General features: G+C 36.6%; 1 protein-coding gene across 2 annotated transcripts in view; it reads right to left on the bottom strand.

Annotated features, from left to right (window-relative positions):
* The window catches only part of CPS1 (carbamoyl-phosphate synthase 1), a 120,874-nt gene that overhangs the window by 21,371 nt on the left and 85,598 nt on the right, over nt 1-13,905 (bottom strand). For both annotated transcript variants that reach the window (XM_079782943.1, XM_079782942.1), the window contains exons 26-31: nt 12,000-12,181; nt 7,528-7,722; nt 7,060-7,127; nt 5,333-5,408; nt 3,028-3,105; nt 477-584 (exon numbers count right to left, since the gene is read on the bottom strand). In XM_079782943.1, the coding sequence (XP_079639069.1) occupies nt 477-584; nt 3,028-3,105; nt 5,333-5,408; nt 7,060-7,127; nt 7,528-7,722; nt 12,000-12,181 (707 nt within the window). The remainder of the gene's footprint in view (nt 1-476; nt 585-3,027; nt 3,106-5,332; nt 5,409-7,059; nt 7,128-7,527; nt 7,723-11,999; nt 12,182-13,905) is intronic.

Raw genomic sequence — 13,905 nt, 5'->3', positions numbered from 1 at the left:
GACCACTGCATGCCTGCTTCTAACCGTGAGACATTGCTTTATATGCTACTCACCAGTAAGTAGCTCTCAAACATTAATTAGCATCATCTGCAGCATAGTTTTCCAAAGGTGGTCACCAGACCAGTAGCAACAGCATCATTTGGACACTTGTTAAGAATGTGAATTTGGGGGCTCTGCCAGGAACTACAAAACCAGAAACTGGGGTGGAGTCCAGGGACCTGCACTTTAATAAGTTCCACAGGTGGTCAGAGCGCACACTGAAGTTAGAGAACCACTGGGCTAGCACACAACCAAACGGGCTCCAAAGGCAGTGAAGGGAACTGTTGTCTCCAAAATACTGAGCAGCCTCAGAGCAAGGAAGTTCCCCTCATTATTAACTTCTGCCTGGAGCACGTCCTCTATTGCTATCTGGCTTTAAAAAATGTTTTTTTTTATCTTTGCTTTTTCCCCTTTGGCTTTTATTTATAAATGATGACCTTTTCGATGGCTCCTTGGCTGATGGTTTGTGTGGGCAGCATCAGAGTCGCGTCTCCCGAGTGGACGCCTGCATCCTCCACATGTTCAGACATGGCATGGGAGATGACCTGGCCAAGAGAAGATTTTGGAAAGAGCTGTCAGGCACCTACTTCAATGAAGCTACTGCCTTGCCCACCCCTTTGATTCGGAAAGATGCCTCGAGCATTGACCGGTTTCTTTGCCAAGTCCCTGGTGAGCAGAGGAGAAGGAGCTGCGCACGTAGACTTGTCAAGCCTCCCTGTGCAGTGACAGATAGCCTCTGGAAAGCCTGAGCGTGGTGGAGAGCTTACCTCCCTCTCCCATTGATTGGAACAGGTATAAATAATAGGAAAAGAGGACAACTAAACCAACTCATATTGATGTTTAAGAACAGATAGAAAACGAAAGCATTTGGGAGGCACTGGAGATATCTTTATCTCTTCCTTCCAGGTTAGGTTTTAGACACTGAAAAGGAAAAGAAGATGGGAGAGATCAATATCCAGCTAGGTAAATGTCATAACAGAAAGAACACTTCAGGTATAGAGATCAAGAGATCTTTCAATTGAAATTTGAGAGAGGAAGGAAGTTAAAGGACGATATTCTTGTCCCCTTTATAGGTGAGTAAACTAAGGTAATATAAGAATAAAATAATTCAAGTACATGTGACTACTATGGGGCCAAGTCAGGACTTTGAACTTTTATCTGTCAGAGTCTAATATTTATGGCCTCAATCACTATAACCGGAATGTTAATAATATGTGTCTTTGGCAAACGATAAAACTTAGAGTCGCAGAGAATAATTGGGTGACTGTAAAAGACTTAAACTATAGCTACAATTTGCTTATCATATTTATAGATGACTTAAAGCACAGTGACATCTGAGTCTCAGTCCTGCTGTCATTTACAGTTCTGTAACCTGGGCAAGATCTGATAAGATGGGAATAACAGTAGTGTCTGTCTCATAGAATGTTTGTGAGGATAAAAGAGAAAACGTATACAGTGTCTGGCATGATATTTAGTGCATAGTAAGCACTTAATTTTTTACAGTGTCCAGAAATGAGGAGGCAATAGTCCAACTGAGCTTTGCAAATATTATATATCCTAAGCACTGTGTCCATTTCTGAATGTGACTCGTTAAAATAATGTGAATAACTTGGAAAACTTCCAAAAGAGGTAGGCCAGGATGATAAGTAGTGGTCTATGTCTGAGAAAAGCTTAGGGCAAGAGCTTATCTTGCAACTTGAAGCCAAATCAGAACAACAGAACAACTTTACCAGCACAAAATTGAATAAAAATATGAATTTTTCTAAGCCAGTCTTATATTCCCCACTTCCACACTGGTATGACTACATTCCTCTTATTTTATAACTCATTCTCAAATATTTAAACTATTAGAAAAGTAGAAAGACTTTTTTTTTTTTTTACATATGCTCTACAATTCTGGAGGTCAGGAAGTCAGGGAGAAAAATTATAGGAAAGCACACCTTAGTTCAAAGAAGGAATATGTGAGATATAAAAAAACACCTCAAAACAAAACATTATATATAAAATCTTAAGACTTTTTGTGCTCTGTCTCACCAAAAGAGTTAAACAAAAAAATAAATCACCACCTTCCCGAATGCGGTAAAAAAAAAAAAAAAAATGTTCATCTTTGGAGGGTGTGGAGTTAAAATAAATATTCCTAAGGATGCTTCCATTTAAGATTATATGATTCTGTGGTAAGAAGTCATCATTATTATATAGATTTTTTTCCAAAAAAAAACACCTCATTTTGAACTGTTAACTTAGAAGACAAAGAAAATTTTGACATCTTCAGAAGTGTTTTGTGGCATCTGCACAGTAGAAGACAAAGGCCCACCTTTTATATATTTTAAAGCAAATAAAATGACATGGACTTCTTAAAACATAACTTTCTATATTGCCAGATAAATCATGAATTCCTGACTACACAACTAGCAAACTGAAGGAACACATTCTTCACATTTTTGTTTCTCCCTGAAGTTGGATGCTTTCATTGCATTAGCAATATGAGACGTGATATGTAAGCCAATTTTATGTTATTATCATTATCCACACTACTGTTTGGTTTTGCCTTTATCAACTTATTAAAAAGGGGGTAGATGGAAAATCCAGAGAGAAGAAAAATGAAGGATTCAATTAGGAACTTCTGAAAGAAAAGTATCGGATGTTTTTATAATATCCACTGGAACATAAAAGGAAACTCAAACAAAAGAAAATGGGAGAGCAAAATCTATTCACAAAGAATGTTGAGTACCGGATGATAATTAATTTTGAACATCATCAAAGAGAAATTCTAACAGTATGAGACGTAGGAAATGTGATACCCATGACACGCCAACAGAGTTGTCAGTGAATTTGAAAATTATTGCGACTGAGCAGCTTGTCCATTATTATTAAAGACCTGTTTTGTATAAATCATAAATTCTGATCTGTGTTACGTTTCAAAACTGCCAAGAAAAATAATATTTGATGGGAAGACAGGGATGGGGGAGACGGAGATAAAGTACTTACCCTTCCTTCTTTGCCGACAGCATCCATTTCGACTTCCCGGGCCCCCTCAATAAATTTTGTCAGCACCACTGGGTGTTCCTGTCACCAGGGAAAAGAGGAGGACAGAGCCTTTAGCTGAAATTATCTGTGTATTGTCAGGTAAGCCGTGTACCTTCAGCAAATACCAGGGCAATACTTGCAAAAAAACTTAATGCTGTCACACTACACAAACACATGAGCCAACCTGTTTTGTAAGAACAGGCCGTTCTCTGTTTACAGCGAGACAGAGGCTGCTTCTCCAAGTTTAAGGACTCAGTGAACCGAACACGAGTTTTGAAATTTCAAATATAGACTTCTAGGTGAGTTAGGAAAAAGAGGGGACTAAGGAGAGGGCATCATGGGGTTCCTTTTCTGTTTCCAGAGTTACAGGTAACTTATGGAATAAAATATGTATTTTATTAGTAATTATATGTTGTTGTTGTTTCAGGTTCCTTCTGTCTTCCTACACTTATCTTTTTCACCATGCTCGGTGCCTTAGCCATATAGGAAATGTTGGATCAGTTTCTAGAAACTTCATGCTTTTCCTCAGCTTTCAGGTCTTTACAATGCTGTTCTTTCTTCCTTCTCACACCCACAATGTAAATCTTTTAATTATGAATCAACCATTTAAATCCATTTAAAAATCTCTTCTTTGGGGACTGGAACCCAATACCTATACACTATAACTCAACATCATGTATCTTTTTCTATTGTAATGCTCATCATATTTAATTGTATTTAATTGTAATTTTCTGATATCTTTAGCAAAGAGAGACCTCCATGTGATCAGAGGCTGATCTATCTTTTGATGAGTATAACCCCTGTTACTGAGAACAATACCATTACATAGCAGGTGCTAAATATGAATAAATTCATAAATAGATGAGTGACTGATTGGGGATGGGGGGTGGTTTACTCTAGAGTCCCTGCATTGAGTATACAAGATTCTGCTATAGTTTGATGGGGAGACTTGCACCAGAAAGTACTCAGTCAGGTTATCTCTATTTAACACATTGGTCCTGTAAGCATTCTATTTATATGCTAGCAGGAAAAATATATATTTTTAAAAATATTCTAACAAGTAGAAGCCCTATGAGATCCAGTGTTCAGGCAAAAAAAAAAGAGGGGATCCCTGCCTCATCACTCACATGAGACCAGCTGATCTAGCTGCTGGTTTCTCCAAAGGGGAGTACAGCGGGACTGTTGGCAGAGAATCCAACAGAGGGTAGTGTCTCACTCCTGAGCCCATTAGTGAAAACTGGCCCATTGGAGAGAGTCCGTCCTTCGTTATCTGACTTTCACACAAAAGTGAATTCTAAACCCACTTGGTTTTCTTTATTTACGCTTCTTGTATCTTATCACTCTTTATGTTTATCCACTCTCTTCACTGCCCAAATGTCCTTGGTGGGGGTGGGGGGGAACCATCACACAGAAGGGAGGTCAAGCTTCATGTGTGCAGGAACACATGCTCTTTATTCCCCTTTGAAATGCCTCTGATTTCAGCTCCCTCCAAATTCCACTCACCTAGCATCAAACTCCTTTCTATAAATTGTGCTTTCTCTCTCTCTCTCTCTCTCTCTCTCTCTCTCTCTATATATATATATATATATATATATATATATATATATATATATCCACAACTAACTTTTAAAAGAAAAACATCACTTTCATCCACTACATTACAAGATCTGTAGATCAATATCCCCTCTCGGCAAATCTTAAATGGATTGCACTGAGGTAACACCAAAGGAGAAAGTAAAAGCTGCGTTAGTGTAGGAAGGTGGTAGAATCACTACAAAACTACAAACATTTTTATTAACTAAAATGGAATATACCAAAGTGAAAAAAAATCAACAGGTGAGGGAAGGCATTTACCATTAAAGTTGCAAGGTTGACTAAGGCAAAGTCTCTCCAGAGATGAGAGTTAAAAATCAGGGTTCCTGAGCATGGTTGGGCAGCCCTTGAAGCTGGGGAGTCCATGGAGAACTTAACCAGCATCTCACTCATGATCAGACAGGATGTTTATCCAACCAGCTCCTGGAGTCTAAAGTCATATAAATCTCTATTGTGATCAAATATGCACTGGTTATCCTTTTCTTCAACTCGCCCTAAGAATCTAAAAGTAAATTCACTTGATTTTTTTTCATCCTCCACCTGTAGGAGACTAGTGGGTAAAAGAAAAAGGAAAACCATCCTAACAACATCGTGTGCAAAGAAAAACAACACATGACGTAAAGTAGCAATTAACAGAAGAGGTAAATATCAACAGGAGGAAATTGCACCCTACCTGAGAGACTCTAGTGGCTTCCTCTAGGAATTTTTTCATCTCATCCTCAGTGAAGACCACATTCATGGCAGACCCACTGGGAAAAGAGGTGGGGAAAAACAGGTCAGTTTCTTTACCACTTTGGAAGTAGAGCATCCTAGCCTTGATTGCTTCTCAGAAAGGGTCCAGGAAACCTCTAGTTTTAGTCCGGAGTAAATAAAAAGATACCTTTTTCTAAATTGAGACTCTACTCCATTTAATCAACAGAACAAGTGACCAAAGTAAAAAGTCACTGAAGCAGGGGAGGAGGGGAGGGTTAGACCTATGATACTGCCCAAAGAAAACCATGGTAGCTCTAGGGATGGCACATCCCCCACGTTTGTCCTTTCTGATTTACTTGTTTTCACTCTATTGGTTCCAGGTAATTCTTGAACCTTAACAGATTGCTCTCAGGATCTCGTTTCTCTAACTCTGTTTCTTCAGAGTTCATTACCCAGCCAAAACAGGTCAGACTACCATCTCAACCAGGTTACACAAGAATCTACTTTTTTTAGTAACATTTGCAAATATAATGTACAGTATGTGACTGAAAGGTATTCAACCGTGTCTTTCTTTTTAAATACTTCAGAAAGAATGCTATCTGAAATCTATTTCCTCTGAATATTGACATTTTCAAAGTGGAATGGAAGGTGAGGAAAGAAGGAAGACTAAAAGGAAGGGGGAAATAAGGAAAAAATATTACTTTCTACTTCCATGTTTAAAAGTAGTATTTTTTTTTTACCTTTTTACTCTATTACAAAATTTTGCATAAAGAGCTTTCCATTTCTTTATCTATTTAAGACAGGAAAGCTAAGGCTATAACACTGATAATTCACAGTATAGGAAACTAAAACAAATATATAAAGATGAGAAAGAAAATGCCATAGTCAAAGCTGCTTTCTGCAATCCTCCCTTAAATATTTGTGTGTTTAAACTAAACTAACAGTAATATCTCAAACAAGTAGTATTACTGGACTGTGGTTTATACAAAATGTCATTTGAATAAAAAGGAAAGTTTTCCACCTCATTTGAAATTTTTCATTATTTTAAAGGATCCCATCTCAAATTCCATTTACACTTTCAAATTGTGCACAGCAAATTGTGTTTCTCTTATTATCCCCTGTTCAGTGAAGTGGCTCCTTACATGTGGTAACATCTGCAGAGAGGAAGTGATAATTCACAACTTCTCCTTTGATGATAGGTCTTAGTTTCAAGGTTTAATATAAAAGATCCTCGCTGCCCATTCCCTCACCATTATAATTCATCTATTTAAAAATTGTGATCTCAAAAACTCAAAAATTCAAACCAGAGGCACCATCAGAAGGTGCTGACAACAATCAAAAATAAGCTGTCATTTCCAGGTAATAGAACACAGATGCTGAGGAGAGATATCTCACATTTGTTTTGGTTTGTTTTTTCTTTAATTGTCCTCTTCTCTAATGTAAAATTATCCTCCCACAGTTTGGCAAGAAGATGCTGGAAACCATGCTTCTAAGATATAGAACTGTAGTGTCTTCCAATGGCCACTCCCTGAAGGAAGAGCATTAAACTGAAGGCCTGTAGCATAGTCCTCAATGTGGCTGTGTTGGTTTTGGGATTGTTGATGGATTTACAAATTACTAGACATCAGAGCCTATTGCTATTAGCACACAGCATGCAGTTCTCTATCCCTCCATTTTTAAATAATCGTTTGGAAAACAATATATTACCTCAAAACATAGGAAGGTCTCAACAAGCAGGGGTAGCCCACAGACTTTGCGAAGTCCAGTGCCTCATTCTAATGAATGGAAACAACAACAACAAAAATGTATAAATAGTTTAAAATATTCCATGAAAATGCAGAACAGATTCCTTATAAGTAGCAGCCCAACTCTCTTTATTCTCAAAAGACACCATTAAAATGTAAATTGGACATCGGAATAACATAAAATTTCTAGTTCCTAATTCTAAATATCAAACCTAATTCAAAACGAGTTTGAACTTTTTTTTCATTGTCTGAATCTTTATGAGAAGACTCCTATCAATTTATAACTAGCATTTCACTGCAATCATGGAAATACAACAACTTTAAATTCACTAAGCAGAGTGCCCTGAAGTTAACACCTGCAGTAGTTAATATTCAGGTTGTGACTCTTCAAAAGAGAACATAGAAAACAGACAGGTGTTTCTCTCCTTACCAAAGTGTTCACAGCTTTCCAGGGTGCCTGAGCCACCTTCAGCTCATCCAGGACCGCAGAGAAGATGGAGCGGTCCTCAGCCCTGTCGATCTGCAGAGGGCTGGTGCCCATGATCTTCACGCCATTCTTGTACAGAGGCACTGCCAGGTTGTTTGGGATCTGGCCTCCAACTGATATGATGCAGCCACTGCAGGCCTGGAAAAGACATGTGCAACATCAGCCACTGGGGTACCTTCATCAAAAGCAACTGCCTCCATTTCCTTATGGAAAATGATTAACATGATGGTGATGGTTTCATTTCTCCTGTCAATGGATAATATTAGGTTGTGCCACAAGGAGATAGATGGACTTAATTCTGACTTGCCAGGCACTTACATGTAAGGTCCTATACAACTCCACATTACTACCATATATGATTTCCTTACAATTACACATGCATGTGTGTCAGTTAGAAAAAGAAAATCAAACGCATAAATATTTTTATCACATACTCTACACTGAAATCAATTTATTCTTGGACTACTGTTGTAACTTCCTAAGTGGATTCAGATCCATCCTTCTAACATTGGCCAATTCTGTTCTCTTCCAGCCCACCCATTCACATTGAGATTAATTATCCTACAAGTTACTCCTATATTCAGAGTTCTCTAAGGGTGCTCATCGCCTGAAGGATAAAGTATAAACTCATTACCAACAGAGCAATTAAAACTTTCCAAACTATCCATCATCACTTCACCTGGCCCCAGGCAGAAGCCTGGGCTCACTGTCCCCAGCCACAGCTTCCTGCACTTCTTCACTTTCCCCTGCTATTGTTTCCTTCCTCTTTTTCTCCTCTTCTTATCTAAACTCTAACTCTCCTTAAGCCAAAGTCCAGTCTAAATCCTACCTCCTATTTTAACATCTTCTCTGCTTTCCTGCTACCTTGGAGCCTGTCTGCAGGACTCACTAACTGATTTTTTTAGATCCTATTTCTTTACTATTTGCCTTACAATCAGTCCCGAATCTTTAACCTTAATCTTCTATTATGAGTCAAAACTTCAAGATTGAAAAAGAAGAAAACACACACAAAATCTCAAAGTGTCTCAAGACTGGTGTTCTAGTGGTGAGGGTGAGCTCATGTGGGCTGTTGGGAACTGAATTTGAAGTTGGAAAACACTTCCCTTCTTGGTTCCCTCCTCTGTGAAACTCACCTGAAGGTTCAGAATTCTTATCTGTAAAATTAGCACAATAGTACCTACCTACCTCACAAGGTCACTATGAAGATTAAATAGAAATAAACATTAAAGTTTTTATACAAGGTATAAATGACATTATTATTGATATTAGAAAATATAATACTAATATTTAGGCCATTGATTTTGACATAATTTGTGTTAACTTCAATGACCTACTAATAAAATATTAGAATTGCTGAAGTAATAGATAGGTACTAAACGCATTTCATCATTATTTGAAATCATTATGAAATACTATTTTTAAAAAAGAAGCTAATTTCTCTCAGAAATTATAGTTCTGCCTACACAAACAATTGCATGCTTAAAAGCATTGTAAATTGTATTGAAAATAATAATCCACAGTTCTGCATATTTACAAATGTACTTTAGCTACTTTTATCATCATTTTTATATTCAATATGTAGCTTTTCAAAAATGTTAAGAATTCTTTTTATAATAATATTTGTATTTGCTCATTTTTAGCTTATGAATGGTGTTAATATTTTAAAAGCTTAAAAAATGAATTCCTCTCAAATAAATGTATACAAAAGTGTCTTATGTGAATGACTTCAAAATAATCTCTAAAATTAAGGGAGCAAAATTTGGAGTTAACTGAACTAAATAGGAGCTTAAAGTTGAATTAAAAGCTTTTATTTAATAAATATATCAACATTTTTCCAAAATAGCTGTATGAAATTGATTTTTATTTTTTAAGAAATTAACAACTTGCAAAACAATAATAATATAAACTGCTACTTGTTACTACATACCCTAAACTATCTGTATGACCTTCACAGTGTCTCTATGAGGCAGTCATTACTCTCCCCATTTTACAGCTAAAGAAACTGAGGCTTGGTAAAGGTAAATGACTTGCCCATCTTTCTTTGTTGAACTCAATTCTACATTTTGTAAAGCAGCTGTGTTTAATCTTTGAATCTTAAGCTAATGATTTTTCTAGCTGGTTTCAGAGATGGTTAATATTACAGAATACAAGAAGAGCTATTCTAAAACATTCATTTTGGAAAGTGGTAGATAGAAAAACTTTCACTGGAAAAGCCCTATTCTCATTATTGACCTCCAGAAATACAGATCATCACTGGGAAGACAAATCATCCCCACAGGAATGGGTGAGAGTAATGGTGAGATAATGTAGTGCAAGTTTTGTTCACATAGCAAAAGGAATTCAGTAGAAAAGAACACGTTTGTAGACAAAGTTAATATAGGACAGTTTTCTGGAAGAATTCAATTTGAAAATAGCCCCAGCTCCAATTACTTCCTATTTTTTAAAACCCGTTATCACTAAGCTAATGTCTGTAGCCAAAGGAATATATCATTATAACATTTTCTATTTTAAAAAAATAAGAGCAAGTAGGAAGGAGATTTCAGCATTCCTAGCATCCCCTCTCACTCAGCCTCTGATCAAGCCTCCCTTCAAAGCAACCAGCTTTACTCACAGGGCATGTCACCTGTTTTACTTCTCCTTCATGTTTCTTTAGAGGCACTCCCTTGATGCCATGGAAACTGTTTTGATCCTGAACTAGACCAACAGACCTGGATCAAGAGACCCATCATACTTTCTCTCATCTCGGGTAGCTATACATCCTTGGGAAAGCCCATTGCCCTTCTAAGTGACTCAAATGTGTGCTTTTGAATAAGTTGAGATGTGCTTCCAATTTTCAGCAAATTTACTACGGAATGCCTCAGTGCCTTCAGACTCACTAGGGGCATCCAAGGTCAGATAAGGACAGTCTCCTGAAGGTTGAGAAACACCTGTTATGAGAGACTGTGCAGCCTGTTATGAGGAGAGACACAACCACCTCATAAAAAGAAAAATACATACACATATATGTACATGTATGTGTGATTTATATCATTTCCTAGGATAGTCTAAAGAATACATTAATGGAATATTGTTCTTATGTTCTCCAACATAGCATTTAAAATAACATTATAATATATAGTAGCACTTTAATTGCCAATTAGCTTCAAAAAGGGCAATTTATTTATTTCTATCACACTGAATACAGTTATAGTGAAAGGAACTCATTAATATCCATATGTAACTATATCCAAAGGCAGTCACAGACGTTTCTAATCTTTCCTTAAAGAATTCCTGGGGAAATGATTAATTATGTGTGTAAAATGCCTGCTGCTACTGCCTGCAATGCTTAATATTTTTAAATAATTATGTAATTTTTCACATATTTATGTCATGAATCCCAGTTTTATTTTAATGCCTTGAAGGGAAGGACCTGGCCGTATCGCTCTCTATCTTGCTAAACCTGGCTTTTAAAAGGTGCTCAAGAAACATTTGTAGACTGCATTTATTTTGATCCCCACCTATGCATCTGAAATGAATATTACAGAATCATTAGAAAAACCATGGCAGAGAGAAAAGTAAAAATTGTGCATATTCTACCTAATGGTTCAAATTTGTTATATTAAAAGGTTAGTAAACCGGACCTAAATAGACAACTATGATGGTACATCCATCCTAAATGTGTTCATTTTTCTTTTTTTCTGTCCATTTTTCTTTACATTAATAAAATCATCAAATTGTTCCAGCACTATACTTTATACTTTACAATGGGATTTCAACCACAAGCCTCGTGTTACCTTCACAGTACTTGCATGTAGCACATTTTTACATTCATATAATTCATTAACAAAAGAAGAATGTGAGTACTGATCATCTGAATCCACAGGGAAGATACACTCAATAATATTAGAGTGGGAGTGGAGGAGCAACTGTAGGAAAATGCTCCTACAAAATCACTCGGAATGGTCTCGTCGATCTAAATGGAAGAATAATGGCTTCATCTGACAGCACAAAGAATTAACTGGTCCTTTGTGAACAAGCAACTTCTCTCCTCTGGAAACTGTGATTCCTTATTAAGTTCATGAACTAGAGTGAGGCTGCTTGTTGTATGTCTGGATGACCCATTCAATCATTCTGCAAAATATCTATTGGGTTGCTTTGTACTAGTTAATATGTGCCTGGCACTTGTTACCAAGAGGAGTTTTTAATATAGCTGGAATGCTTAGAAAGAAAGAGTGAATTTTGTATGAAAAATAATCACTCTGAGCCAGGGCCTCAAGAATCTAAGGCTGGGGTGATTCTTTTTAAAGTTTCACTACAAAATTAGACAATAGAAGACACTGACAGCTTTTTATCCTGAGGGGAATTACAATATAAATCTATATACATGAACCCATATATAAAGTGTGCACTGCATATATTTTCTTTCCTTTTTTTACCTCCTGATGGTAGATGTCTAGGATTCTCTCCAAAGACAACTCTTCAAAGTACAGTTTGTCACACTCATCAAAGTCTGTGCTCACGGTCTCAGGGTTGCAATTCACCACCACAGTCTTCTTGCCAAGTTGACGCAGCGTGCGGATACTGGAGACGGCACACCAATCAAATTCCACACTGCTGCCTGCAGAGACAATGAGATTGGGAAAATAGGTAGGAGAAGCTTGAAGTTAGAACACAAAGAGTAGCAGAAATACTATATCGCCAGTCAGTTCAAGCTAAGGAAGCTAATGCCCTTTCCATTTTATTTTTCTGGCTACATTTGATTTATTTGCCCCTTCCTTTCCTCTTTTTCAATTCAATTTTTAAAACTCCAAAATATAAATTTCAGATCCATTACGTGTACTATCTTAATAGCAGGAAAAACAGCGACTAGTTAAACAACAATGACATGTCGGCTTGTTTTATAGGCTAAGTTCTGCAATAGGTCATATCCATATTTGAAGCATACAGAACCTCAAAGTTAATGGGAGATCATTGTAATGATAACAAAAAACAGCCCTCATTTACTGAAAAGAAATTCAAAGAAAACATATTGACCTCAGGACACAAAAGTAGTTCAGTTAGTGATCAGAATACTTGAGTTTTTGTTTCAGTCCTTCCACTTACCCTGCTGTCTGAAGGCTAAAACCTAATGATCCCCTGAGGTGCCTTGTAGCTCTGACATATCTTAATCGATTAGAAATCCTGTCCTTTCCAAGCATATCCTTTTAAGGTTGGCAAGGTCACCCCATGCAGAGTGAGTGACCTTCTAAGAAGTAATTTGAAGTATAATAATGTCTTTAAATGGCTCAAAATATCACCTCTACTGGGATGCCATAGAACTGAAAGTTCTAGGATTTGTACTAATTCTTGGCATTTGGACTTTGTCTCCTAAAAATTGTTGTCAGAATAAGTTATGCAAATATAGTAGCAAGTTAATTCTCACTATCCATTAAATATAGATTTGATTGTCATCTCAGCTAGTCTTCCTTGGGCCATAGGGTAATGCAGAATTTTTGCATAAATCAGGTAAAATTTGAAGAGGAAGGAAAATAGGTCTAGAAAAGAAAAGGGTAGGTCCTGGTGACAGAGTTTGGGCCATAAGAAACTACAGTTGTAAAAGTATAAACACTTGTCCTCCATGATTTAGCCAAAATTGGTAAACTAGCATACCTAAAGCACTTAGTTAATTGTAAAAGCTAAAATAGACTATGCTGAAAGTAACAAAGTAAGACTATATACATTTAAGTAATCTATTTTATCATTTCCATTTTAGAATGTCTTACAGAAACTAAATGTTAAATATACTTATTAGGAAATATCATTGTCTATTTAAATACATACTTTGCAACTGTAATAGATCTTGATTCATTATTAAATATCTACTTATAAGTGTCTGGGAGGAATATATAACAATTTCTGGTTAGAATGTCTTAATCAAATAATATAATGCTCTATGCACCAATAAGAAAAGCTCTTTGCATTTGATGTCAACAGAAATTATGTTATGTCAGAAATTGCATCTACAAACATAATTCTGGCTGATGTACATAGATCTTTGTGAAATATTGTGCTAGGAGAGAAAAAGTCAAAGTGAAATTCATTCCTCAACTCCAGTGACTCAATGTAGTTCATGAGGATGAAAATGATAAAGGGATGATGATGAAATGAAAGGAGATGGAGTTTGTGTGGAGGCCACATTTGAGTTCCACTGGTATCACTTAATAGCTGCATATGTTTGGGCTTCATCTCTCTGAACCTCAATTTCCTAATTTGCAAAATATTTATTATGATAGCATCTATTTTACATAGTTTTTAGAATAAAAACATGTGAAAAGTACTACATAACCTGTAAAGCCCTATGTA

Source organism: Cnephaeus nilssonii, assembly GCF_951640355.1.
Source record: "Cnephaeus nilssonii genome assembly, chromosome: 10".
NCBI lineage: Eukaryota > Metazoa > Chordata > Mammalia > Chiroptera > Vespertilionidae > Cnephaeus > Cnephaeus nilssonii.
Note: the sequence above shows the minus strand (reverse complement) of the source record. Positions and strands in the feature narration are given on the sequence as shown.